The sequence below is a fragment of the Nicotiana tomentosiformis genome, chromosome 11 (assembly GCF_000390325.3).
Source record: "Nicotiana tomentosiformis chromosome 11, ASM39032v3, whole genome shotgun sequence".
Taxonomy (NCBI): domain Eukaryota; kingdom Viridiplantae; phylum Streptophyta; class Magnoliopsida; order Solanales; family Solanaceae; genus Nicotiana; species Nicotiana tomentosiformis.
In genome coordinates this window covers 33,686,919-33,714,282 of record NC_090822.1, presented here as the reverse complement: position 1 = coordinate 33,714,282, position 27,364 = coordinate 33,686,919, and the positions used below count along the sequence as shown (strand labels likewise).

The 27,364-nt window shown below is 35.6% G+C and overlaps 3 protein-coding genes across 11 annotated transcripts; 2 read left to right on the top strand and 1 right to left on the bottom strand.

Annotated features, from left to right (window-relative positions):
• The first annotated feature begins 6,385 nt into the window (after positions 1 to 6,385).
• On the top strand, positions 6,386 to 10,478 carry LOC104118523 (uncharacterized). Of its 3 annotated transcripts, none has more exons than XM_009629784.4 (4): positions 6,386 to 6,534; positions 6,767 to 6,826; positions 7,823 to 8,362; positions 9,350 to 10,478. In XM_009629784.4, exons 1-4 carry the CDS (start codon positions 6,499 to 6,501, stop codon positions 10,382 to 10,384), a joined length of 1,671 nt encoding a protein of 556 aa, XP_009628079.1. In that variant the 5' UTR covers positions 6,386 to 6,498; the 3' UTR covers positions 10,385 to 10,478. The 3 variants fall into 3 exon arrangements, with proteins under 3 accessions (XP_009628079.1, XP_009628078.1, XP_033508002.1); XM_009629783.4 differs by having other exon boundaries at positions 6,419 to 6,534; positions 6,764 to 6,826; XM_033652111.2 differs by lacking the exon at positions 6,767 to 6,826 and having other exon boundaries at positions 6,436 to 6,534.
• A 3,240-nt stretch (positions 10,479 to 13,718) lies between these two features.
• Positions 13,719 to 18,054, top strand: LOC104118522 (uncharacterized). Of its 4 annotated transcripts, none has more exons than XM_009629779.4 (4): positions 13,719 to 13,843; positions 13,986 to 14,057; positions 15,531 to 16,085; positions 16,198 to 18,054. In XM_009629779.4, exons 1-4 carry the CDS (start codon positions 13,820 to 13,822, stop codon positions 17,221 to 17,223), a joined length of 1,677 nt encoding a protein of 558 aa, XP_009628074.1. In that variant the 5' UTR covers positions 13,719 to 13,819; the 3' UTR covers positions 17,224 to 18,054. The 4 variants fall into 4 exon arrangements, with proteins under 4 accessions (XP_009628074.1, XP_009628073.1, XP_009628075.1 ...); XM_009629778.4 differs by having other exon boundaries at positions 13,986 to 14,096; XM_009629780.4 differs by having other exon boundaries at positions 13,723 to 13,843; positions 14,009 to 14,057.
• A 786-nt stretch (positions 18,055 to 18,840) lies between these two features.
• LOC104118520 (methyl-CpG-binding domain-containing protein 2-like) lies at positions 18,841 to 25,389 on the bottom strand. Of its 4 annotated transcripts, none has more exons than XM_033652107.2 (6): positions 25,184 to 25,389; positions 24,194 to 24,247; positions 20,627 to 21,282; positions 20,428 to 20,481; positions 20,134 to 20,270; positions 18,841 to 19,333 (listed from the first exon to the last, which is right to left on the bottom strand). In XM_033652107.2, exons 3-6 carry the CDS (start codon positions 21,250 to 21,252, stop codon positions 19,176 to 19,178), a joined length of 975 nt encoding a protein of 324 aa, XP_033507998.1. In that variant the 5' UTR covers positions 21,253 to 21,282; positions 24,194 to 24,247; positions 25,184 to 25,389; the 3' UTR covers positions 18,841 to 19,175. The 4 variants fall into 4 exon arrangements, with proteins under 4 accessions (XP_033507998.1, XP_033507999.1, XP_070044374.1 ...); XM_033652108.2 differs by having other exon boundaries at positions 24,194 to 24,244; XM_070188273.1 differs by having other exon boundaries at positions 25,301 to 25,365.
• Positions 25,390 to 27,364: the final 1,975 nt, after the last annotated feature.

Below are 27,364 nucleotides of genomic sequence, written 5' to 3'. Positions count from 1 at the left end.
AGAGGATTTTTGGAGTATTGATCTCCGCGTTTTGAGGTAAGTAGCATGTCTAAACTTGAATTTGAGGGTAAATATCCCTCGGAACCATGTTGTATGAGATGCATTGGGGTGACGTATGCGCTAGGTGATGAGCGTGTGTGCGTGCACCGGAGTATTCATGATTTGAGGTTGCTTTTAGAATATTATGGGATTTGTTTCGCTATCATGCCTCGCTATCTCTGTGTTTTCTAAACCTGTATGATTATTTGAGTTCTGACTTATGTTAGAAATCATGTCCAGGCTATGTGCTACTTGTTTGAGACATGATAGGGCTATTCTTGTTATTTTTGAGCTATTTGCCTTAATTGTTTACATACTCTGAGTCATGATTCTATATCCGTGTCGGATATCTCTATATCAGTACTTTTTTATTTCATTCCTCACATGTTGTTGAAGCTTCATATATGTAACACTGTTGAATTGAGTATTGTGAGATGTGGTTACCTGAGACTTGAGCGATTGATGACTGACTTGGGCCATAGAGCCGATTAGGTTTTTATTTTGAGGTGGCGGGTACGCCAAGCTCATATTGGGCAAAGTGTAACTGATTTGGGGCAACGCGTACACCAGGCCCCACTATTGGGTTATGTGATTATGATTAGCGCTTGGGCAGGATCCACCCCTCCGGAGTCTAACATACCAGCAGAGAGCGCAGGCATAGTATTATATATATATATATATATATATATATATATATATATATATATATATATATATATATACACGTGCGTTAGTGAGGGACATTTATGTCAGGTACCCATACAGTGTTAAGTATTGATGTGTGTGATGGTGAGGGCCTTGTGCTAGGAACCGTGAGCGTGCTAAGTGTGGTTATTCTTGATGGCTTCACTGTGATGATGCACACTTGACATGTAGGCATAGAGATGTACTTTCCTTATGCTAGCTGATAAATGAAAAAAAATAATCTGTGTTGAGCTTTAACTATTATGCTTGGAAAGCATGTCTAAATTCATGTAATGTAAATGAGCTGAACATGATATCATTGTGTTATTTACTTATATTGTTCCTTATATCTTGAGTTGTTATTGATTATTGATATTGGCCACTGACTTTTCCTTCTGAGCTCGTCACCGCTTTCAGTCCAAGGTTATATTTGTTATTTATTGAGTATATGGGGTGTGTTATACTAATACTACACTCTGCACTTCGTGTGTAGATCCAGATACATTCGGACGTGGTGATTGCTAGAGTTGTGTTGGTACCAGCTTTGGGAGACTATTATTACTGTTTTGCTGTTCATACAGTTGTATTGAGGATTTGGCCTTGTATTTTGATATTCAATAGTGATCATGTACTCGTTGACACCAGATCATTGAGATGGTTGTAGAAGTATTACTGGTGTTTCGCAGTTATTTCATGATATCTCCATTGTTGAGTTTATAAAAATTATGTTTTATTGAATTTACTGTTATTGTGGAACTGTTGGATTGCCTAGTAAGTAGTGTTAGGCTCTATCGTGGCTCCGGTGGCAGTTGGGTCGTGACAATGTCCTAGTCCTTTCTTATTGATACTGTAATTTTCATGCAAAGTGGTTAACATCTCAGAGGACATGTTCCACTTCATAGTTCTTTCCAGTTCATACTTAGTCTTGTTTGGATTCTGTTGAAGCACCCTGTTTTTCTCACATTTAGCAAAGAGAACACTTTTAACCATTTTTAATTTGTTCTCTAGGTTTTCCTGAATCTCACTAGTATGACTCTATCCCTTAGCAGGTGCATCAAGAAGTATTTTCTTTTCAATCTATAAAACTAATTTTTCATTACATAGAGTGAGAACTTGTTCCTTTAGATCTATAACAACGCTTTTCAGTTTTTTGTACTTATCTCTAGTTCTTTGTTATCAAATTTAAGAGAGGTATATTCGTTTATGAGTTGTTCCTCTTAGTATATAGACTATGATATGCATCAATCAAGACCTTCGATAATAAAATTATTTTATTTTAGAATAAGTATGAATTTTTTTATGTCATAAAAATTTATCTCAGTTTGTCCATATTCTATATTTGAATCTGAGTTGGCGATTAGAGCAAAAATGTCTTTATTATCTAAGTCGGAATCATCTTCGGCTATCAAGGACTGATATTCATTATCACTGTCATCATCAATGTCGTCACTAAAGGTATTTCTCATAGCAGGTAGAGCCCTTTTTACGATCTTATATTCTTTGTTCTTTGTCAGCCGTTTTTCATGAACCCGGTTCTCTTTTTTCTCTTTCACTTTATCAAGATTATTTTTCTTCTACTCAGTCTTCCATATTGGACAATTCCTAATAATGTGATCATAAATACCACACTTGTAATACTCATCAGTGTAGCTCTTTTCTAGAACCTTAGCTTTTGAGTTGCTACTTTTATTCTTGAATCTATTTTTTCTAATCATCTTTTGGAGCCTACATGTTAGTAGTGCAATATCATCATGAGTTTTTAGTTTTTCAGCGGCCTTGAGAACTAGGTTCTTTTCTTTGTGGGGCTCTGCCATCTGACGATCATGAAACTTCTTCAATTTATAGGTTTTTAAATTTCCAATAAAATCGTCAATGGTCATTGTGTCAAGATTCCTAACTTCAGTGATAGCATTGACCTTACTTTTCTATGAGGAAGGCAATATACTGAGAATCTTTCTTATGGTGGTTTTGTTTATTGATATGATTTCTCCAAGAGAGATTAACTCGTTAGTAATCTGTGTGAATCCAGTATGCATGTCTTGGATAGTTTTCCTCCTTCATCTTAAAGGGTTCATACTACCTTATGAGCATATTGATCTTGGACTGTGTGATCTGGTTTGTATCTTCACGTGCAGTCTGCAATGTATCCCATAACTTCTTAGAATTAGTGCATGTAGAGATTCGATTGTAATTGTCAGGTCCAATTCCAGAGATTAAGATCTTTTTAGACTTGGTATTCTTCTGAACAACCCTAACATCTTCATTAGAATATTGCTCCCGGGTTTTAGGTCTAGTTACTTTATCCTTGTCATCCTTAGCCATAGGAATCTTAGGACATTTCTGAATAATGTCCAAGAGTTCTAAATCTTCTCATTATAGAAAATCATGCATTTTTTCCTTCCGTCATCCGTAGTATTTTTCGTTGAGATATGATAGCCTTGTGGTTGATTGTCCTTCTTGAGCATACAAAGGTGTAGCCATCTTGGATCCTTTCAGGTATTAGCCTTAATTTAAAGAACATGTTCTGATACTAATTGTTATATTAAGATGCACCAAGACACAAGAGAATACGGAGGTGAATTGTGTCACTCCTTATTTTCACGTGTTAAAGAACCTGATTCTTTAACCTGAGTAATCCAGACACAAATGGAAAGTAAAGTGCGAAAATTAAACAACATAATAATTTGCCTCAAAATTTCACTATCTTCAAAGAGAAACTTTAGGTTACAAATCAATAACCAAAGGGACTAACTCTAGTACCTTAACAATACAATTATAGCTATCTCTTTCCAAACTATAAACTCTAGCCTAGAAAGCTAAACAAATTCTTCGAATTGTTCACCTACTCTTTAATTACACTTCTCAATAAGCAGAATATGTTACAATTAAAGAATAATGACTCAAACCTAAAAGAACTTCAGCAGTGTCGTCGCCAGGGTTTGATTCTTCAATTGAGCTGCTTGAATCGCTCAAAGCATCTCGTATTGTGAATGCTATTTGTCTTGAATAAAATTCTATGTTTGTGCGAAATAGCATCATTCTTCAATAGAAGCAGTGATATACTTTATATAGGAGTGAGGTTAGCCGAATTCTTTTCCAATTCTAGCTTCAAAACCTACAATAATTTGGTCACCTCTTAAAGAAAATAAATCCTAAAAGGATTCTATTTTCTTTCTTAAAAGACTCTTCACATGTTTTTCATTTCTATGCAAGTATTTTATATAAATCATGAATTCTTGTTGACCACGAATTTTTTCAATTATTTCCATACTTCCAGCACACGAAACAAATCCTTCATGTAGTCTAACTCGCAATACGAATCAGCGTTTGGCTTCTGATCAACGTCTTCAGGTAATGTGGCTCTTTCAATATTTGGCCTGGTTCTTTCAATAGCTGCTTGACATAGTTGTAACCCAGTATATCAGCATAACAGATATCTTCAAAAAATATGGTTCTTTGATAAAAGTTTATTAATCATCAAAACTAATTTAAACTCAACTCAACATATGGTTTATAGATGTCTTTAATTTCATGGTATTGCAACTACAAGAGAACAGGCCATTAGCATGGGAATGTAGCGTGGGACTTCAGTTCCCTAGCTAATATAAACATTTAGCTAGGGATGTAGCTAGGAAAGTCCTATTTCCATGCGAATTTTCTCCATTAAAAATATAGTCACAAAATAGCTAGGAAGCAGCTAGGGACTGTTCCTTTCTAAATGATAGCTACAGATTTTTCCTAGCCAAATTTATAGCTAACTTTTAGCGGGAATTCAAACTTGGCACTAAATTTATTTTTCCAAAAGATCGTAGTTTAGCTAGGGACACAGTCCGTAGCTCATCCCTAGCAATGCGCTAGCTAGGGAAGTCTCCTTAGCTAATCTATAGTCAAATTTACCTAGCTATGGAAGTCTCCTTAGCTAAGTTAGCTAAGAGCATATTAGCTACAGAAATTAGCTAAGGTCATTTTCCTAGCTAAAGCGACGTTAGCTAAGAGTCACGGTAAGTTAACTAGGATTTTGGTTTCTAGCTAATGGCTTGTTCTCTTGTGGTGACCATGCCTTTTTGATAATATTGAGGTGTCACGCTCGTATACTTGAATCAATGCAAAAAAAAAAAAAAAAGTATTATTTTTATTCAACTAATGCTTTGGATATACTAGATAGTTTCCTTTAAGGCGATTGTATATGTGAAAATAATGTAATATTACATCAGATATCAATTTCATTACGTTAATTGGGATGCATTGGTATTTTTATGACTGTCAAACTAATTAATGTTAGTTTACAACTTCTACTTAAGAGTCAATCGTATTTATTTAATTAGCTTAGATATGCGGAATTATGTATTACTCCCTCTCGTACAAAAAGAGTGTTCACTTAATCATTTGCACACCCCTTAAAAAAATAATAACTCCTAGATAAAAATAGGTATTTTGACTAATTAAACTATCCCTAATTAAATATGTATTGAGATTTGGTCACTTGACACTTAATAAGGACAAATCTGAAAAAATAAGGTTAATTCTTTCTTGATTTGATAAGTGTACACTCTTTTTGAACCAAGAAAAGAAGCTAAGTGGACACTCTTTTTGAACAGGAGGGAATAGAGTACTATTCGCTTCGTCTCAAAATATTTATCACTTTTCGCATCTTGATATTTAACTAACATGAACTCTGACCAACTTTTTAACATGTATATTTTTAAACCATATTGATATGATCCGAAGAGTTGCAAATTACAATATTTTTTGTATAGTTTTTAAATATTTAAATTTTAATATCAAAATAATAAATTAATTTAATCCAATTTAACTTCAAAGATTAGTCAAATTAATAAGCAAAAAATGACAAGTAGGGCGGAATAGCTAGCAAAAACGTTTCTACTTGAAAATATCAATTTAATTTAATAAGAAACACATTAGACTTGTGCAATTAGCTACAGGATACTAAGTAGTTAAGCTTTGTAAATGTTTAGATTTAGTAGAAGAGGCTATAGATGCACGCTAAAGTTGGGGCTGCATGTCTAACTTTAGGATGATGACATACCTGTATAGTTTATTCAGATAAATAGAAAGCTTATTTATCAAAAATAATAATAATAATAAGAAGAAGAAGAAGAAGAAGAAGAAGAAACAGTTTAGACTTAGCTTGTGGTTTATATGCCCACATTGCAAGTGGTGTGAGACGATTTAATTTAACATGATACATGTGTTCATTCTTATTTGAATAGGAAATATCAATAATTGATCAATAATAGTCAAATTAATAAGCAAAAAATGACAAGTAGGGCGGAGTAGCTAGCAAAAACTTTTCTCCTTAAAAAATCAATTTAATTTAATAAGAAACACTTGTGCAATTAGCTACAGGATACAAAGTAAAGCTTTCTAAATGTTTAGATTTAGTAGCTAGAAGAGGCTATAGATGCACGCTAAAGTTGGGGCTACATGTCCAACTTTAGGATGATGTCATACCTGTATAGTTTATTCAGATAAATAGAAAGCTTATTTACCAAAAACAAAAATAATAATAAGAAGAAGAAGAAGAAACACGTTAGACTTAGCTTGTGGTTTATATGTCCACATTGCAAGTGGTGTGACATGATTTAATTTAACATGATACATGTGTTCCTTCTTATTTGAATACGAAATATCAATAATAGATCCACTCCCTGCAGGTAATAAATACACTAAGGTTTCTGCATCCCAAATCATTCATCTTTTCATTTTGGTATTTTTCAATAAAGAAAACGAACGAATCCTGAACAGTATATCAGAATGTTTCTACAAGTAGCTTCTCCCTTTCCAAAAAATGTAAGTATTTTATTGTTTCCAAATAGAGATCATTATTTCCAGGTATGGGGAGTTCATTCTTGCATGGTTTTGCTAAAAGTAAAAAATAAGGAAAATGTGGAAAATATGTTGACATTGTCTAATAAAGTTACAGAATATTGATGCAAACTTTTTCATAGATTCATGTTTTATAATTGCATGCACGCAGACTACATGTACTTTCTTTATGCTTATTCATATTTTGTTTTAGCAGGGTTTTGGATTAACTTTTGTCAGTCCATCCATAGCAAGAAGAGCCACTCCTGAGCAGCTGGTCGATTACCATTTTCTCTCTTTTAATTCTCCATTTTTTTATGATTTTGGGTCCGAAAGACCGGAAAATATATTCGAGAAGAAATTGTGTTTTATTATTCAACGCGAGCTGATGACTAGCGCTTATTTTCTTTAAATTGGAAAAAGGTAGTAGAAAATCCTTATTTTCAGATAGTCTTTTCTCGTTCAAACTGGATCATGGCAGCCAAGTTTGATTATTTTAAAGAGGGATAGAGTTAGGTGATTCACGTATTGATGATTTTGTTTTTAATAAAAAACCACCATTGTATAATCAAACTTGGTGTCCTAGTAGGGGATTTGCTTTAGCGAGGGATAGTGTTAAACTTTTTGTATAATGTTCTTTCCATCTATCTAAATTTAGGAAGGACAACGCTATTTGATACTTGTGCTGGCAGGAGATAATAGGAATATGATGAATAGTTGAGGCTAATGGAAGCTGAACATATTATCGCGTAACATTATAAGATTAACACCTCAAGAAGTAAGACATATGTTTTAAGTCTAGAGTTATCCGTTCCATTATACACTCTGATGAATGACTTATGTTCCCGATTACTGCAACTTCTCTTTCTTATTTGATTGTATACTCTATGGTGACCTATAATAGTATCATATACACATATGATTAAGCCTTAGACATCAAATTTGTACATTTTTTTGCTTTTGAATGTGTTCTACAATCTTTAATTTAAAGTAGGGTAGGGAACTTTTGACATATACAAAATTAGGTGGTGGATGAGATTTTTGTATGCCTAACTCTAAAATTAGGCATCTAACATATATCCATTTGGTAAGCTCCCCTTTCCTTTTGTGGCATTTCTTGGACTGAAGAAAATATGTTAGCTATAGGTTGATCCTCCATTGAACCCCATGTTTTGCAAGAGCGCATCCGCAACTGTGATGATTATTAATTAGCTATGAGTACTAGCTATGAGTATTCTATAAGCTTAATTATCTTAACTAAAACATTTCACAGGAACATGACAGTTTGATCATGGATCAGAGCAGAAGGGCCTTGTTTGATCAAACTGAAACTCTGATTCATCATTCCCAAGAACACAATCAGCAAAAATCAGAACTCCCACCTTTAGTAAATGCCATAAAAATTTCAGTAGAGAAAAATGCAACTCCTTTCCATTTTCCAGGTCACAAAAGAGGTGTAGCTGCACCATCTTCACTAGTCGATATTATCAGTATCGCACCATTTCTTTATGATGCAACTGAACTTCCAGAGCTTGATAAATTCGGTTATCCAACTGGACCTTTATTAGATGCACAAAATCAAGCTGCTGAGCTCTTTGGTGCAACTGAGACATGGTTCTTAGTTTGTGGCACAACTTGTGGGATTTTAGCAGCAATTATGTCTGCTTGTTCACCAGGTGATACATTAATTCTTGCAAGAAACTCACATGTTTCAGCCACTTCTGCTATGGTGCTCTGTGGTGCTATTCCAAGGTATATTGCTCCTGAACATAACCTTGAATGGGATATTGCTGGTGGTGTTACCCCTTCACAGGTAATTAATTAATTCTATATTCCTCTCCTCGATCATCTTGAGTATTTTCTGTTATCAAGTATCTAACTTGTATATATAAACTAGCAATGTAATTGTTTTTAATACCTTTAGTATGTTTTAACCTAGGAAGGGGAGTCTTGTCGTAACTGGTAAAGTTGTTGTCATATGATGAGGAGGCCATGGGTTCGAGCCGTAGAAACAGTCTCTTGCATAAATGTACAATAAAGTTGTGTACAATAGACTTTTGTGGTCCGGCTCTTCTCTGGACCCCGTGCATAACGGAAAGTTAGTGCACTGGACTGTCCTTTAGCATGTTTTAACCTAATATAGTAGGTTGTTGGCTTTATTATGCAGAAATTTTATACTGTTAGTGGTTTGTTTTAACATGTGTATTGCCTAAAAAAATTTTCCCTTTTTACTTTACCATCACACTTATTATAATAGTTATTTTTTCGGTGACCTAATAGTTAATGTAAAAGTTCTTTTACCATATTAATGTATAAAAGTTTAACCTTTTCTTAAAAAATTTATATTCTATCAATAAAATAAAATTAAAAGGTAAATCTCTATAATAAATATATTGATATTCTGGTAAAAAATAATAATTAACATTATATTAAACATTCACACGTTAAAATTCACTGATAGGCAAACAATATCTTAGTAATCTCCACATATATAAGTTAAATATTATTAGTAATTTATTTTAACTGCTTATATTGTTAATCTTCAAACATTATTTTTAAGTGTGCAGTTGCTTAAAGATTATCATAATGTACTTTAACCTCCACTTTGGCTCTAGGTATTTAATGCGACAGCTTGCTATTTAGAAGACAGAAAATTAATTGTGCATGTAGTGAAAACACAATGACATGAATAGGGAAAGATACCCAAGGCCCAGGCACATTAAACTAAAGTGAAATTTTATATTTCAAGTGATGTTGACATAAACGCACTTCATATTTGTTATTGTCATATATTTATCAGGTAAAGATGGCTATTCAAGAATCGGAAAAGGAAGGCAAAAGGGCAGCTGCAGTTTTTGTTACATCACCAACTTACAATGGAGTATGCAGCAACTTGTCTGAAATTTCGCAAATATGCCATTTTCATGGAATTCCTCTAATTGTAGATGAAGCTCATGGTGCTCATTTCAAATTTCACCCTAACATGCCTAAAACTGCACTTTCTCAAGGAGCAGATCTTGTCATACAATCAACACACAAAGTATTATGCTCATTTTCACAATCCTCAATGCTACATTTATCCGGAAATCGAATCGATAGGGATAGAGTGCACAAATGTCTTCAGTCATTACAAACCACTAGTCCAAATTGGCTTCTCCTAGCATCTTTGGATGCAACTAGGGATGAACTAAGTAAAAATCCAAACACCCTTTTCAATGAAGTAATGGAATTAGTCCAAGAAGTGAAAGAAGTAATTAGCCACATTCCTGGAATCTCACTTTTGGATCTTTCAAGCTTTTCCAATAATTTTTCTTCCATAGACCCTTTGAGAATGACAATTGGTACACAACAACTTGGCCTTTCAGGGTTCCAAGCATATGACATATTGTCAACAAGCCATGGAATTGAGCCAGAACTAATTGGAACTAAATCTTTTACATTGGCCGTTAGCCTTGGAACTACTAAAGAACATAGTAAAAGACTAGTTAAAGGATTGAAGTACTTATCGACCAACTTCTTAAGAGAGATAAAAATGAAGAGGAAAATAATAGATGATAATGGTATAGAAGGGGTACCATTTGGAGAAGTTTACATGACTTGTACACCAAGAGAAGCCTTTTTTGCTAGGAAAAAGATAGTGATTTTTGAAGAAAGCATTGGGGAAGTTTGTGGAGAATTTATTTGCCCTTTCCCACCAGGTATTCCAGTCTTAATTCCAGGCGAAGTCATCACAAAGAGGGCTGTGGATTATCTCATACAAGTTAGGGACCAAGGAGCTTTTCTTAAAGGGGCTGCTGATCCTCTACTTGCCTATGTGGTTGTTTGTGATTTTTAAGCAATTATTTTTTATGTCAATAAAGGGAAAGTACAATAATATTCACATTTACCTCAAAAATAATATATGCAGTACATTTATGATCTCTGCATAATTATTCTTTGAATGAAACGATCCTATAAGATATAACAATGATGAACATCAGACCATCATGTTCCAATCTCGATTAATCATACGAAGGGCAAAACTCGATTTTGACTGTATACAGATAGTCCCCCCGTTTCTCGAAAAGAAGATGACGAGAAACGATATGAATTTCCGGACTCCAACTTGGTGGATGATGATGTCAACGACGAGCCTGATTATGACGTATGTAACAAACGTCCCGTCGGTCTAGTTACCAAGGCATTAAATGCATGTCAGTCGTTGGTCGGCCACTACCGGTTCTGAACCGCCATCACCAGGCTATAAATATTCACACTTTCATCCTCATCCAAACTTTTCCCTCAAAAGTTTTTTCTCTACTCTTGCATCTTCTTTAAAAATTCCCTTTGCTTCACACATTTTATATCGCATACAACCCTAATTCTTGTTCCCTTTGTTCATCAATGGCGAAAACCTCCAAAACGGTGCCGCAAAAACAGGTCGCTTCTTCATCACGACTCGCCGGCGGCGAGGATGCGGCGGAGCCTCGCCCTGAGGAATTCGTTCCGGTAAGGTGCTCAACTGTCATTGATTTTAAGGTTGAAAAACCTTCTTCGGTACCGGGCCGATGTGAGCCGATCTCGAGGTACCAGTGTTCAATCACCGAGAAAATTCTCGATAAAGTAAAACAGGAATGCAATTGGGGCGACAAACACGTGGTAGTTCCATCGCCTGAAGAATCAATTACTACCCACGTGGAAGGGTTCTTAAGTATTTATACTTATCCTTTCACGTTGGGTTCATTAGACCCTGTCATCGTCGCCTTTTGCAAGAGATACGATGTGACCCTTGGCCAAATCCACCCTTCTTTTTGGAGAATAGTAATTCTTCTTTGATTCTTCTGAAGCAAAATTGAGGGGTGTCTTTTTACCCTCAATCACCTTATGCGCCTTTATAGTCTCCGACTCTATCAAGGAGGGTTAATCAAGCTTACTCGCCGAGCCACCAAAGCGTCGTTCTCAAGTATAGACGAAACTCATGATTGAGGTTGGATGGGCCGATTTGTTCGAGTCAAAACCTCGAACCTGATCCCTACCGATGACATGCCGTTTCTTGAGAAATGGAATATGAACTATGAGTACTTATTCCCTTCGAGCGTTATAATTTGTGACTGCCTTTCATTTTCTTGATCCACTTTTTCTTTCTTGTTACAGTTCTGGCTCGGATGCCGGAACCAATTTCGGGTCTTAAACAATAGGTTGGAGGTGTGGTGCTGCAGAGACCGTACTCCGAGTGCGCTTGGGTGGAACTATCAAAGGGTCAATGGGAGGCTTGTAGTCATGGTAAGTCTCTTTCTTAGTTTGTTTGTCATTTATTCTTCTTCACTTGCTCCCCCTCCCCCCTTCCCTTTGCAGTACTTGAGAAGGATGTTGCCATGAGGCCCCCATCTGGTGATGAAGAGGTCCCTGCCCCGAAGCAGGTTAAAGAGAAGAAGAGAAAAGATGCACTGATTTTCCCGGTCTCGGAAAAGAAAAAGCCGGCGAAGAAATCTCGCAAGCCCAAGGGGGCTACGGTATCATACCTGCGGACTCGATCCGCAGATTAAGGGATGAGCCCGAAGAAGGAGAAGAGGAATTAGCCTGTATACGTGCTAATGTTGTGATACAACAATCCTATGAATCGGCAGAGGTAGATAAGGGAACCCTGGCCATAATTCCTGAACAAGGAAAAGCCGAGGAGACTATCCCGTCTTGAGCTGAGATGGTTGAAGGGGAGACCGAGGGGAAGACTTCTCAAGCATTAGAAGATATCTCGAGGGACGAGCTGGGGATAATCGACATTAGCGGATCCCCTCAGATTTCGGATGCTATGATCCGTGAGGCCAACATGTTGGAAGGTCAACCTTACGAGGGTATTCAAGAGTCGACTGATATCCACGGCTTTCTGGATGGACTCGAGTCAGCTGCCTCGGAGGAGATTATCGGGTTCGGTGGATTATCGATACCGAAGAAAGCATCATGGTCGGGATCTAACGGGTCTTCATCGGTTCCAAAACTGGTGGACCGATTCCCCGCCCCGAGTATTAATCCCGATCGTAAGCGGAAGATAGTGTTCTCCGTCCCGGAGGATGCCCGAATTTTTTCTCCCCCTGTGGGGATTGCTAGTTACCTTTGGTCCTTTTGTGACCGAAGAGGATCAAACCATGATGAATGTGGTAGGACCCGCTTTTCTTTTCAACGAGGCTCTAACATGTTCTGAATCGGGTAACTTGTTCGATGAAACCATACTCATTACTATGTCGGTGACCAACAATTTCAAATTTTTACTTGAATTATTTCATAATCTACGTTTCTATGTTCGAACGCTCGATCGAACAACTTATAGTTATACAATAAAAAGCATCCTTAGTGTGCAAGGGGGAGATTGAAATGGCTAGTTTAGGTTTTTAGGTTTTGAAATAGCCACTGTATTCGAATATGGAAGAGTTCAATTGTACAACTTATTCCTTTTCATATTTGGTTTCTTTCCTTTTTTTCAGTGGTGACAATAAATATGACACTGGAGTAATTAGATAGCATCAAATAATTAAGAATGTCTAAACTCTTTCTATCTATAATTAAGTTGAAGCACCAAAAGGAATTCAATTCTCGTGTTAGAGAAACTAAATTTTTATGATTGCACTAGGATGAATAAAATGGAACGAAATGAACAATAAGAATTCATATAACTTACTAGAAAAAATAGAGAAGGTGTACTTGTGTTGTTTATCTAGTTTAAATCTCGTCACCTCAATTAATGCTATATATAACATGTAACTGTATTTTTCTAGACAAAATTGTTACACAACATTTTCTGGTTTCTACTTCTTGACAAAGACAAACTGAAAAGTAAGGAACAAACGTTCCACTAATTGCTTTAAATTGTATACACTGGCAATATATAATTTTTTATACTATCAGTATAATTTAACTTATAATAACATATTAATTCTCATTTACTAGATTACCATTTAATATTTATTAAAAGTTCAGCTATAATTATTTTATAAATGACTTATTATACAAATATCTTTTATACTTCCATGCATACAACTTTAAAGTTAAACCCAAAGAAATGGAGAAAGAATATGAAACGCAGTAAGAAAAGAACAACATGGTGGCCAATATGGGGAGAAAAACTTTATACTGCCAGAGATGGGTAAACTTTTAAACTTTTATAAACTTCGGCTGTTTTTTAAATAGGGGTAAAAAACGGCTATTTGTGCACTGCCGGGAGTGCTAATGGCCTGAGTAGAATGAAACACAAAGGATAATTCATAGTCGTTTCTCAATACCACTCTACAAGCCAACAATGTCTTCTGCAAATCTGGATATGGTATTGAATCTAAATTTGACTACTTAACCAAAAAAATTGCAAACAGAACAAAAATGATAAGAAAAAAAAAAGAAGGAAAGAACTTATTTGAGCTGATATTTCCATTGCATGTTTTAACCCTTTTTTCTTGCTTTAATGGCAGAGTTTTGCTGGGAATTTTTGCAGGAAATGGAGTTGCAGGCCTTTTAGAAGACCAAAATCTTGCATTTCTCAAGTGGGGTTTCGAAAAAATCAATCCTTTTTAGTATTACTGGTAAATGTTTTGAATTTCGTTACATCCCTTGTCTAGATGGTACGAAAAGAAACTATGAAATTGAGCTGAAGTTTTGTGCTTTATGCTGTTTCAGAATTCTATATATGATAAAATAGCATTTATATGGAGTACAGTTAACCTTCATCACAAAAAAAAAAAAAAAAAAAAAAGGACAAAGAACGAAAGTGAAGGACAGTTGATTTTAGTGGTGAACTGGAAATTTGGTTTCAACTTGGATATATTGACCTTTTTGAAAATTTGCTACATTTTTAGTTATTAAGCTAAGTAGATCTTTGGCCAGAATTGACTATCTAATTAAAGCAAAATTATATATTTCGTGTTAGTTTGATCTAAGGAATTGACATATATAGCTTAGGGCTTGTGGTACTAAGCTAGTTTGCTCTTTCTATTGCTGATGTTTCTTTCGGTTATTGCTTTTCATTGAGTAAAATGTAGTTGAAAGTTTTCAATTTTGTATTTCAGTTGATGGATCAATAGGATTATATGGAATTTATTACATTAAATATTAGATTTCATTTGGGGAGATTCTTATCAATTTACTGTAGGTATAGGTATCTTCAGATTCTGTATTGCTGTTTGTCTTCCTATGTTTAAATTGCTTAGGTCTTTTGAGGGCTTTCGAGAGACGTTATCAATGTTCTTCCTATCGTGTTGGTCCCTGTATTTTTCGTATATCATAACAGTGTTCCTATTAGCTAGTGGTTTAGTTTTGTTGGTGAACAACTCGAGATCAATAAACAATAGTGATTGCAGCATTTTCAGAAGAAAAAGAATTATGCATGCAGGTATAATTGCGCTTTTATGCTGTATGCATTTGCTCAGTTACCATTTTTATCAAATATTTTGTGGATGTAGATAGTTAAGTGGTTTTTGATAGTGAGCTTGTAGGTTTATTTAGTGACTGAAGCAAGTTTTGCTCAAAAACTAATATCGTCAAAGAGAGTGGGGTTGCCCAAGTGAAGAAGATGGAACAAATAACCAATTTAGCTATTAATTTTCACCATCAGACAAGTTCTTCTTTCTTAAGGTTTTCGTATTAATAAGTTAGTTCTTTGGAGCACGAGCTGACGTTCGCTTTTGAGACATTTATAAAAGTTCGATGCATTAGAAAGTCTTGTATTAAGATTTGGTAAAAGAAAGTTTGCCACAACTATGTGAACATCTCATTTGATTCTATACCATTTGTCAAGATAATCTCTTCCCCCCCCCCTCCAAAAAACAAAAACACCCACACACACACTCTTCTCTCCAACATATAACTAATATAGAAATTAAAAGAATAATGTTGTTTGTTTGTGTTTTTTTCCCTTTTGATAGTTAGAGAGTTATTCTTTGCTGTTTGACAGATAAGTTTTCATTTTCAACATTGACAAACAAAACCTACAGCAGTTATTAGTCAAACATGTATTGCAGGAAAGGAATGGCATAATGCTCGGGAAAATCAAGAACTGTACAAGCTCTGTAGGATATAATGGAGTTCCTTCAACAGAAATTTCTTGTGCTCCAAATGCTGCAGCCAGTCAAAATGAGCTGCCTCCACTTGTTAGTGCTTTAAAAGCTTCAGCTGAAGAAAATGCTGCAAGTTTTCATTTTCCTGGCCATAACAGAGGGAAAGCAGCACCATCATCGTTGACTCAGCTCATTGGTTCAAAACCGTTTTTACATGATTTGCCTGAGCTTCCAGAGCTTGACAATCTCTTTTCTCCAGAAGGTCCCATTTTAGAAGCACAAAAACAAGCGGCAAGGCTTTTTGGAGCATCAGAAACATGGTTCCTTGTTGGTGGTAGTACATGTGGAATTCAGGCCGCCATTATGGCAACTTGTTCACCTGGAGATACTCTTATTCTACCACGGAATTCTCATATCTCAGCCATATCTTCCATGGTATTGTCTGGTACACTCCCAAAGTACATCGTCCCTGAATATGATTTCAACTGGGATGTCGCTGGTGGCATCACTCCATCACAGGCAAGTATAACATCAAGATGCAATAATTTATATGGATTTTCTTTTTCATTTTTTTTTTAAAAAAAAAGACTTTAACTTGTACCCATGAAATGGTGAAGTTCTTGATATGTAGGTGCACAAGGCAATCAAAGAGCTAGAAATGGAGGGCCGAAAAGCAGCTGCTGTTTTGGTTATTTCCCCTACCTATCACGGTATATGCAGCAACTTGGATGAGATCTGTGAGATCTGTCATTCTCACAGTATACCTGTAATTGTCGATGAGGCTCATGGCGCTCACTTAGGATTTCATTTGAAGCTGCCTAGCTCATCCCTGAGTCAGGGAGCTGATCTTTCCGTACAGTCTACTCACAAAGTTTTGTGTGCGCTTACACAATCATCAATGTTGCACATGCAAGGAAATCTTGTGGATAGAGAAAGAATCAGCAGAAGCCTGCAAATGCTTCAAAGTAGCAGCCCAAATTATCTGCTTTTAGCATCTCTGGATGCTGCCAGGGCCCAAATAAGTGAAAATAGAGAGGCTATTTTTGATCAAACAATAGACTTGGCTCTGGAAGCGAAGAGCTTGATTAGTAAAATTCCTGGAATCTCAGTCCTTGAGTTTCCAGGATTTTCTAGTTTTTTTCATATCGACCCATTGAGATTCACCATTGGTGTATGGCAGTTAGGTCTTTCAGGTTTTGAAGCTGATGATATATTGTGCAAAGATTTTGGTGTTGTTTGTGAACTTGTAGGGACCAAATCCTTTACTTTGGCGTTTAACTTGGGGACTCAAAGGGATCATGTTCTTAGGCTTGTAGCCGGTGTAAAGCATCTATCAAAAACTTCTCACCTTCATCAACCTCTGAAAGATGAAGTCAAAAATGTAAATCATTTTGCATGCTTTGATGATGTTAGAATGAGCATGAGCCCTAGAGAGGCCTTCTTTGCTGAAAAACGTAAAGTCAGCATAAGAGATAGCCTCGGTGAAATTTGTGGAGAGCTTGTATGTCCTTATCCACCTGGTATTCCAGTGCTAATTCCTGGTGAGATCATCACAGAAAAAGCGTTGAGTTATCTCCTGGAGATCAGGAGCAAGGGTGCTGTTATTACTGGAGCAGCTGATTGCTCTCTATCATCTTTTCTTGTATGTGTTACCTAAGCAATCCTTCAGGTACCTTCAGCAAGAAGCCTGGCATAAATAACAAAAGGCAAATGCGAGTGACTTTCGTGTTTGATCAGCCTGCATTCGGCATTTGAGATCTTAGCCTTTCCTCTACTGCAGCGTCTTTCCTGTACTGCAACCAGCACTTTTGGGTATAGTTTGGAGGTCAAAGCAACTTCTTTATTGGTAACTCAAAGGCAGCTCAATAAAACTTGTTTTTCGGACAGTCCTACTTGGAGTTTGCCTTTCATAAAGACAACTATAGTCTCTTATGTTTGACAGGAGTTGTCCCTGATGCTCGTCGCAACAATGATTGGTGGGTTCCCACATTCTTCGTTTCCTCATTCTATGTTTTACTATGGTCAAAGGAATGTGGATATATTTATATATCAGCAGCAAGAGCTAGGACTATATTGGGGAGGGGCAACACGATGCTCCCCATCAAACCGGACAAATGCCATACAGGAGAAATACTGACAAGTTATTTCTCATGAGATAGCATTTCCATTGACACCCTAGCTCATCTAAAACCAAACATGCTCTTTGGTGCATTCTCTTCTTGTTTTTGTTTTTTTTTTCCCGTCTTGTGGGGTGTTTTAGCTTTTTGGCTTATATGTGTTAGTTAATTAATCTTGTTAGGAGTGAATAACGGATTGTTTTGAAGAAGTGGAGGTGGAACAATGAGAATATGTAACAAAGCATATCTCTTTTCTTATCTGCTCTTGTACGCTGGACAATTGTAACAGTATGATAAATTTGAGACTCTTGTTATGGCAAAAATGGTTGTATTTTGAGGGCTAAATACTTGAAGATCAAAATTAACATGTACTTTGTTTTTGCTCTCTTTTATCTTTGTGGTGGTATACCGTTTGATAGAAGTATGACCTATTTTCAGCATTGCTGTTAGAATTGGAACAAAAGGAGGATAATTCTTGAAAAACAAGTTAGAATAGAAGATGAAAAATAAAGAAAGAATTCAGATAATGCAACTTTGGAACTTCTTAAAACACCCCCACTAGCACTAAGAATGAAAAATGATTGAACAACCACTATATATTAGGACATGTATTTATTCCTATTTGAAACTTGAATCTTCTGCCAAGAGAGTCAAAAGTGTACAAAATTGAAAAAGCTGCGGCCTCTTAATGAATGGTAATTGTTAAACCAGATTTTGATAGCAAAAGGAATGAGCTTTAATATATTAAGAAAGCACATCCTATAATAATGAATTTAGCACTCCTATTCAAGATTTTCCTCAACTCCCATGCCCATGCAAATTTTGCAAAATATAGAGAAAGAGAGAAGATAGCAGTAGGTTAATGGCCAACAAAATTCCAACTAGTTTCGAATTGAACCATAGTTGAGTGATTGATATTCAAAATATCCCTTGAAAACTAGGCATAGTCCAAGACATGACCTAACTTTTTTGTTTCTTGTTTCTTGTAAAAAATGACGAAGCAAAAAGACATATAGGTGAAAGTTTAGGAAACTAAAAAGTTTAAAAATCGAAAAACCAAAGGGGAAAAAGCTATGTAAAGGGGGTTTGAGTTTGAAAATCACACAATGGATGCAAGTGATAAGCAAAATGAACCATGAATATCAGATTTCCAGCAATACCATAAAAAAGTTACTATATTTCAACCAAAAAAGCATTCTTTCTGTCTTACAATAACATTTTCAGCTAAACTTAACAAAGAACAAAAGTCTTAAAGAGTATATCTATATTCTGCTCATATATCTCCTCAAACTACACCAAAAACCATGCTACACTCAAACTACACCAACAACCAGAAACCTCGGCATATAGCCATCAAAAAACCATGCTTTTTGGTCAAACAAGTTTGGTCAAAAAACCATAATCCTAGTTACAACAAATTGCTTTGGGGCATCATAGACTTCATGAGATCATAAGCCCCAAAACAAAGAAGATGAAAATCATCGACTTTCACTTAGATAACTGAATCACTGTCACCCATAAGTTTAGGTTTCTTTGGAGCGTTACCGTCTAGTACATCTAAAGGGGCTGTATCAGAAGGTGCAGACGGTCCGGGTCCACCAAGCAGTAAACCTGTATTGCCATCTGGAGCGACCCATGAGATAGGATTAACTGTCACAACAATAGATATGCTTGTCAGTGGTGAGCACGAATTTTGAGCCGGTTGTAATTGAAAATTCTACCAAGAAGCTCAAGTAACTGGATGATAAAATCAGTATTTGGACAAATAAAAAGTGATCAGTTTATATGGATCAAGGACATACCGAAGTAGATCATGATATACAAAACTTAGTCACAAGGTTTTCAATCTAGAAATTTACAACACACCAGTCAATTGGTCCAACTTAACCAATTTTAATATTACAAGGTTGACAAAAGTATTGTTTATAGGCAAGGAGACAACAAGCTAGAACGCAACAAAGACTAAAATAGAGTAGAATGATGGATCAATGTTTTATTGATAGGTATAAAGGCTAACTGCAGAAAGGAAAGAACCACTAGTGAGGTATCCTTCTAGGATGTTAAGTAGATTATTACCCTAAGAGAAGTTCCCCATGATACCATTCTGGCAGAAGAGTTCATATCATTTAGGATGTCCAGGTAGAATAAATATCTTTAGTCATATTCCCAATGATACCATTCTAGCAAAACAGTTCTTATCTTAGAAGCGTTCGCTTGTGAATGTTGATTCATTATAGACAGATATATGAGTCATAGAACACATTTAGAGTAAAACGGTATCCTAAAGGAAGCCATGTAGTTTTCCCAAGCAGAAATGTTATTACCATTCAATTGATACAAGCACAAATAACACGTAAAAGCATAGTTTTTTTCCAGGCATGTTGCATGCAAACATCATCATAATGCTAGATCTTATTTCTAATTTAAGCATGTCTTATACACGTCCATACCATCAGAAGGACCATCACGTGAAGGTGCTGGACGACGCTTCTTAACATAGTCTTCCTGTAGAGGTCTTGGGATCTGAAATGAAAACTGTGATGTCTGTACACCTTGTGCCACATACTCCGGATGTTCCTCCAAGTGCCTGGGAAGAGAGAGCATTAAACAACACCCACAACAGAAATGCAAATGAAAACACATATTCCCTATTGTCAGTGCCAACAATTTAGACCAGTCCAAGAAGACATGAGGAAAAGAAACACGTTCTGCAAAGCCAGATCAACTTGATAAATTGAACATACTTTAGAACTTCAACCATGGAACGAAGTCTCTTGCCAGATGGCGAAACATAGTACCTGTAAATCATGACAAAGAAAAAAATTTAAAGAACCACGGCTTTTATTTTGCACATCGATGCCAAGTTTCATAGCTTAAAAGGAAAGCATCACTTGTATTTAAGTATTAACAGTAAACGAGTAGTGAAAGAAATGCAAGACATACACATCAGCAAACTTGGTGCCTCCTTCTGCTCTGATTCTTAAAAGCCGTTCCCACCCTGGAGGAGGCTGAGCAATGTTAGGTCTATCAATTGCCCACAGCCTGCTTCCATCTTGAGTGATGTCAGGTGGATCATCACACGATACCTCCGGACGCCACTCACGAGCTGTTTCACAATAGAAGGGCTGCTCCAATATGTGTTCCCTTATTTCTTCATACTTCTCCTTTGTAGGTATGAGCCGCCATTTGAAACAGCTAGCACACTGCACAGTAAATGCCCCTACAGATGGCAAAACCCTAGATGTATAATTCGGGAAGGAGTTTCTTCGAGCACGGAGAGGTTCAACTTCACCAGCAGCAGCAACAGCAGGATCATAAAGCACCAACTGGTTTTGAGCATTTTCACTATGATTCTCCTCATCCTCTCTGATCTGATTTCCTTGTTCCCCTGCTAAAGAAGTAACCTTTTCTGCAGGTTTCTGAGTACGATTCTCCGTGATGTCGGGGGAAGCAGAAACACGCAAAGCATTTGGCTCGATGTTGACCTTATTGAGGTCAGGGTTAGAACCATGAATATCATTTTGATCCGTCTTTCCAGGGGTGACAATATCTGGATGGTCTCTCTCCATCCAGCCAATTCTTGAATGGAATGGAACAATCTGAGGAAAACAAATACAACTTGTGTCATTCGGAAACTCCAGGAACAGTTAAAAAGAAGGTAACACCAATTTAACCAAAGATACCACAATTCTCAAAAGGGCTAATCTGCTTATCATAAACACATGACCTATTGTTTGGATAATACATAATAATAAGGCCTGATCTGCTGAAAGATAACCCCTTATAACAGTTGGAACAAATCTTGCTTTTAATGGCAAGTGAAAGATACAAAAGTCAAACCAAAACACGATAGACAGGTAGAAAAAATGAAACAATCTCCACATCTAGATTCTTTTAGTCTAGTACAAGGAAGGAGTTACTAAAGAAGTAAATCTACTTAAAGACCAAAGGACCTCGAAACCTAATAGTACATTCATGACATACCATAATAAAAAATGTCATTGGCATTTATAAGTACAAGATAAAGGAAAAGACTGACCATCCAAACATCATCAACTATAATCTATTTCTACAAATCCTAGTAGCATACAGATGACCAGAGTATTAAGTTAGAAAAGATGAAAGGTGAGACTGAAAAATACTACATATAAGAAATGAAATAGAACAACTAATAACTCCATGTGTTATGGTGAAAAGCTGAAAATATACCAAGTTGAACAAAATAACACAGTTCAATAATCAACTATGCCTCAATCTCGAACTACTTGTGGTCGGCTATATGAATCCTCTATATCCATTCTATTCTGCCGGGTTCCATATCATTACAACATACGTAATTTGTCTTTTAAAGTAAATAGGAGTCCTTAAGACTAGAGGTTCACTAAATTTCACACTTATAGTTATCCCTACCCAACACTGACACAGTGACATACATGTTTCTAACGGCAACTCTTGCCAAACAATGGACGTAAGTGTAACAACAATAACTAAAGCTTTAATTCCGACTAGTATAAGATGATCTCCAACAGAAATAATTTCTCAAATTATCAAAGAGCACAGATAGGAAGTAGTCAGTTCACATCAAGAAGTTGGAAACGTGTATACTTGATTCAATGTACTATATAAAGAACCTAATTCCTTATATGATGTAGCTTCAAGCATTAACTATAGTATTAGAAAATGGCTAATCTGATCATCCAGAAGCTCATTTCAATGTCCTTATACATTATTGTATCAACTTGACAGAAGAAAGTTCAGTTATTTATTTCACCACCAACTGATCATCGCGAAGCTCATTTTTGTACAGCATATCTAAGGCATTTTTGTAGAATCTAGGGTCAAATGCTCAGCAGACTTTACCTCCCAACGTAATAAGTAGCCTTTTAAAAATGTTCATTTTTTTTTCTTTTCATGAAGATAATGTAAAAGCTTTCTACTCTTTGTTTTCATGATTTAGCTAACTTCACTAGATAGGGCATCCTCAAAGCTCAATTAACATTTGTGACAACATCAAAATCACTGATGTTTAGAATAAAACACCAAGAATTTTAGGAACAAGAAATTTCAGAAAATGATACAAAATAATTATAAAGAATTTTCTAGTTAAAATTGGCTATGATCATCAGGGTTTAAGCAGTCAAACACAATCGAGAATTATGAGAAGTTTCTACTACCACATCTCCATCTCAAGTTCAAATTGGTAGAGCTTAACTTGGCATGAGGAGTGAAATGGAAGTGTGAAATGTCAAATATTAGTTGAAGATTGAAATGTGAAACTATCACCAAGTGTAAGGTGAGTTTGACATCAATCCAAAATGGAAAACGAAAAAGACCAGAGTACCAGTTACGCATCCTCACAATTGTCAAATCTGCATATGTGGATTGTAGGATCAAAATGTTCTATCAACAATAGGGTGAGCATTCAAGCAATCCGCAGACGACCTTTATCACTTCAAAGTTCTAGCCTATAGGTATAAACTACTGCTTTAAATGTTGAATAGCAGGAACAGTAATCAACTCAAGTCTACCAAAGTTGAGCAATTATTGGTGGCTGAGGCAATAACAGCACCATATATAGAAAACTTGGAGGCGGTTGCAAAGGCTATGATTTGGGCAAGCTTACCTTATAAAAGAAAAGAAGAATAGCAAGGTGCCTCCAACAATGATTAACAGACAAAAACCTAATCGTTTAGACTCCCATGACAAACATAGACATGGAGGAGAAATAAGTTGAAAAGGAAGTTCCCTCTCTCCTACTTCTGATTGCATGATGCATAAACATTTTACGTTATCTTCTAATCCTGATGGCGAGGGGAAGGTTTTAAGGTTCAGATCTCACTAAAATGTATCCGATGTAAGAGGTCCAGCTAAAAAAGTTGCGCCACTTTAGTGTAAAATTTTTCAAGAGAGACTCCAGTAGACTGTTCACCCCAGATGTTGATAGATCCATAGGTTCAACAACCACATTGTTATTGGGGTTTCAGGCTGCATTCTTAGTTATCACATGGTTTATCCTTCTGTGCTTTTTTGTCCCTTGTTCTTTTATTCATTAAGAATAATTACCTCCTCCCTTTTTTTTTGGGTTAAGAACAGAAGGTTAACGGGATACCCACATAGATAAGCTGTGTTATAGGGGAGGCAATAGGTGAACAATGGACTAGAGTAATACGGTGCAAGCACCAAGCTAGTCAAACAAATCTAGATTCTTGAATTATGTGATCTATCTCCACGACTAAATTTACTTAGTAGCACTTCAGTGAACCTGGTCTACGTAATCGGACACTCTACAAGGTGATAGAACTTGGTCTCAGGCAGGTTCCATCATTTTCTCCACTTTTTTTATGATAAATCACAAATACTTGATCTTTTGTGCCAGTGATCAGATAGCTATTAGTTCAAACAGCATAGGCGAAGCAAATTATTGTATCGTGTCGCATTGAAAAACAACCCTACCCAAGGGCAACAAAAGGAATCAACTGTTCATAATTACTGAGCAGGATAACGACTTACCAATTTAACCTGCCAGTCTGATTTTATCTAGTACTCGCGAATCCCATCAAACTGCTGCAAACACAAAAAATCGGCGCATAAAAAAACAAAAAAATCCAACTTCTCCGCAGACTTACATTTAATAAGCAAGCACCCACTACTTTCCTTTACGTAAACCCCAAACCAAAAGCACAACGTAAATTTTCCAGGCAGCATGGACATGTGCTAGCATATAAGCATTTAAAGTGCCCATCTTTTGCAGAAGAAAAAAATAATATAATTCAAGCAAAATCACCATACACAGTTATAGACAACCAAAAAGGAACAAACCTTGATTCTGAGAAAATACTAAAACTCGAGAACAAAACATGTAAACTAAGTTGTCGATAGAAAAGAAAAGGCAATGAGAAAATCGAAACCAAAAAATTCATATTTGTCAACCTCTGGATAATCATCAAATCCTAAATTCACAGGATCTTCTTTACAAAACTTATAACATACACCAAATCACTCAAAGTCGAGAAGAACAAAGAACATATACCCATAAAATACCAGAGAAAAACAGAAAAATGAAGACAGAAACACAGATGCCTACAATTATCAAATGCCAATCTATATCTTCAAAAGAAGTTTTTGCACAAATGCTCATAGAACACAGATTAAGCACCCCTCCCCCCCAACCCCCTTTTTTCACTTGTATAACCGTGTTATTCGAGCCAGCTTGCTAACACCTCGATTAATTACACCGGACAGACCTCGACTAATTCCACGCGACACACGGGATATCTACTACCTCCCACCAACACAGGTATCGGATAACTATTAACCCCATTACACACACTAATAAATCTATCAAAACAAAAACTTATCTTTACACAACAAATCTAGTCTACCAAGCACTTTAACAGATATCCAGAATGAACACATCAATACCCAAATGCACAAATTTATAAAACAAAAAAAAACGTATATATATAAAATGAGAAGCTTAGAGATAAAAAGAAGATATACCCAAGTCAGAAACTGAGGGATCTGAGAGAATGATCACCTAAGATTCAATTTTTCACGAATTCCCAGAAAAGTTTTATTAAGAAACTACAAAGCTCTGGACTGAACGCATATACATACAGATTTTGATGTCTGTCTTAGTTCTCTTTGGGAAGTGAGAAACCAACCGAGGCAGAGGGGAGAAGTATAACAGCAGAATTTATATCATTGGATTTTGTTTTGAGGTATTTATAGTTGTAATAAGATTTTTTGTAATCCCAAAACAAAAACAAAAATGAATATTAATATGAAGTTACACTTTTACCCCTGATATTTCAGACTTTGAAAGTTGATTTGTTTGAATTTTATGGTCAAACATATCACTACATCTCAATTACAAATTAACTATGATAAGTATTAAGCAGTATTTTAAAAGACGTTTTCGGGGCGAGGCGCACCAAAAATACCCCGAGACAGTGGTGTGGGGTGAAAGTCTCAAGAGGCATACGCCCAGCAATTCGGGACGTACGCCCGGGCATTTGAGACGTGTTATTGTAGTGAGCCGTAAGACCCAGATACTTTTTCAAATTAAAACAAAATTTGTTGAATAAGTCCTTCATATAATACTCAAATTCTCAAAAATCAGCTTGTAATTACTCAAAAATTTTAAAAATAAACTGAAATGTATTAAATTTAAAAGTCAAAACCTCTTTATTGATTGAAGCCTTAATTTATTGTCTTTCCCAATTCTTTATCATGTCTGCTAGCGTGCTAATATCTCCCAAAAATAACGAATATTTAATTTTTTTTACAGATACAAAGAAAACTCTATTCTCCTTCATAGCAGCAAGTTCAAAGTTCGAATTGCAGGTTAGTCATCCTTTTTGTTCCTCTATGTAGAAAACTTTATTCTTTTCGACTCAAGTTACGTGTGCTTGTAAGTAGCGTATAATAGATTGCTTTGACTATTTTTTTATGGGGATAGAGAGAGAGCGCGCGCGCGCGCGCACACACACACACACACACACTATATATATATATATATATATATATATATATCGCGCACACACACACACACACACACACTATATATATATATATATATATATATATATATATATATATATATATATATATATATATATATATAATTTTCTTTATTTTTTATGCAATTTTACATGTTTTAAAATATTTAATGTAATTATATTATTTTAAAAAATATTAAAAATTAAATACTCATGGGGCTTACGCATCGCTGAGGCATATGCAAAACGTCTCGCCTTACGCCCACGCCTTTTAAAACACTGGTATTAAGTACTATAAATCCTGTTTTGATTACACTCTAATAGAAATATGCATGATTCAAAACCCCCTAAATTTTTTCGCAGGATATTAATTTACTTTGTTTATTATCAATACACCTTAATTCTAAATTCTCATATTCATCATAGAATTCATGTAATCATCATGATTAAATTTTCTAGTTATACTAGTTGTTAATTTATTACGATTCTTTTTTTTTATTCAAGTTAGAGATACAACAACAATAACAATTCAGTGAATTTTTACAAGTGGGTCTGAGAAGAATAGGATGTACGCAGCCTCATACCAAGATAGGGAGGACAGAGATGATGTTTCACATAAATCTCAGTTATATTCAAGTTAGAGATAAATTATATTTTTGTAAATCTTACATTATATGGAATTATTTAATTTCAAACTTGGAAAATCGGTAGAAGCAAAGGATGAGTAATGACTAATGAATTGAAAAAGTGAAGAACGGTGTGATGAATTTGATATGAGTTGGGATTAGGACAAATTTGTGCATTCTTTGGAGAGTAATAAATGTGATGAGACTAACAACTACTATGACTTTTGCACAACGTCTTTTGTTGTTTTGCTAGTGAGAAATTTACTTCTTATCGTTCAGTACAAAATGGATTCCTTTTTTGGGAAATTTGTATTTAATGGACTTTTCTTCTTTACCTATTTAGATGTTTATTTGCTCAATGAAAAAAGAAAAAAAAATGTGTAAATATAAATGTCAAAGAGAAATAGTCAAAGGATAAATACCTCTATCAACCTCAAAGGAAATTAGTAATTAGAGAAAAACTTTCATGTTAAAGTTCAAGTACTTTTGTGGTTGTTATACCTTATGCTTTGTTGACTTTGGAGGTGAACAACATTCAAATTCATTAAGAAAAA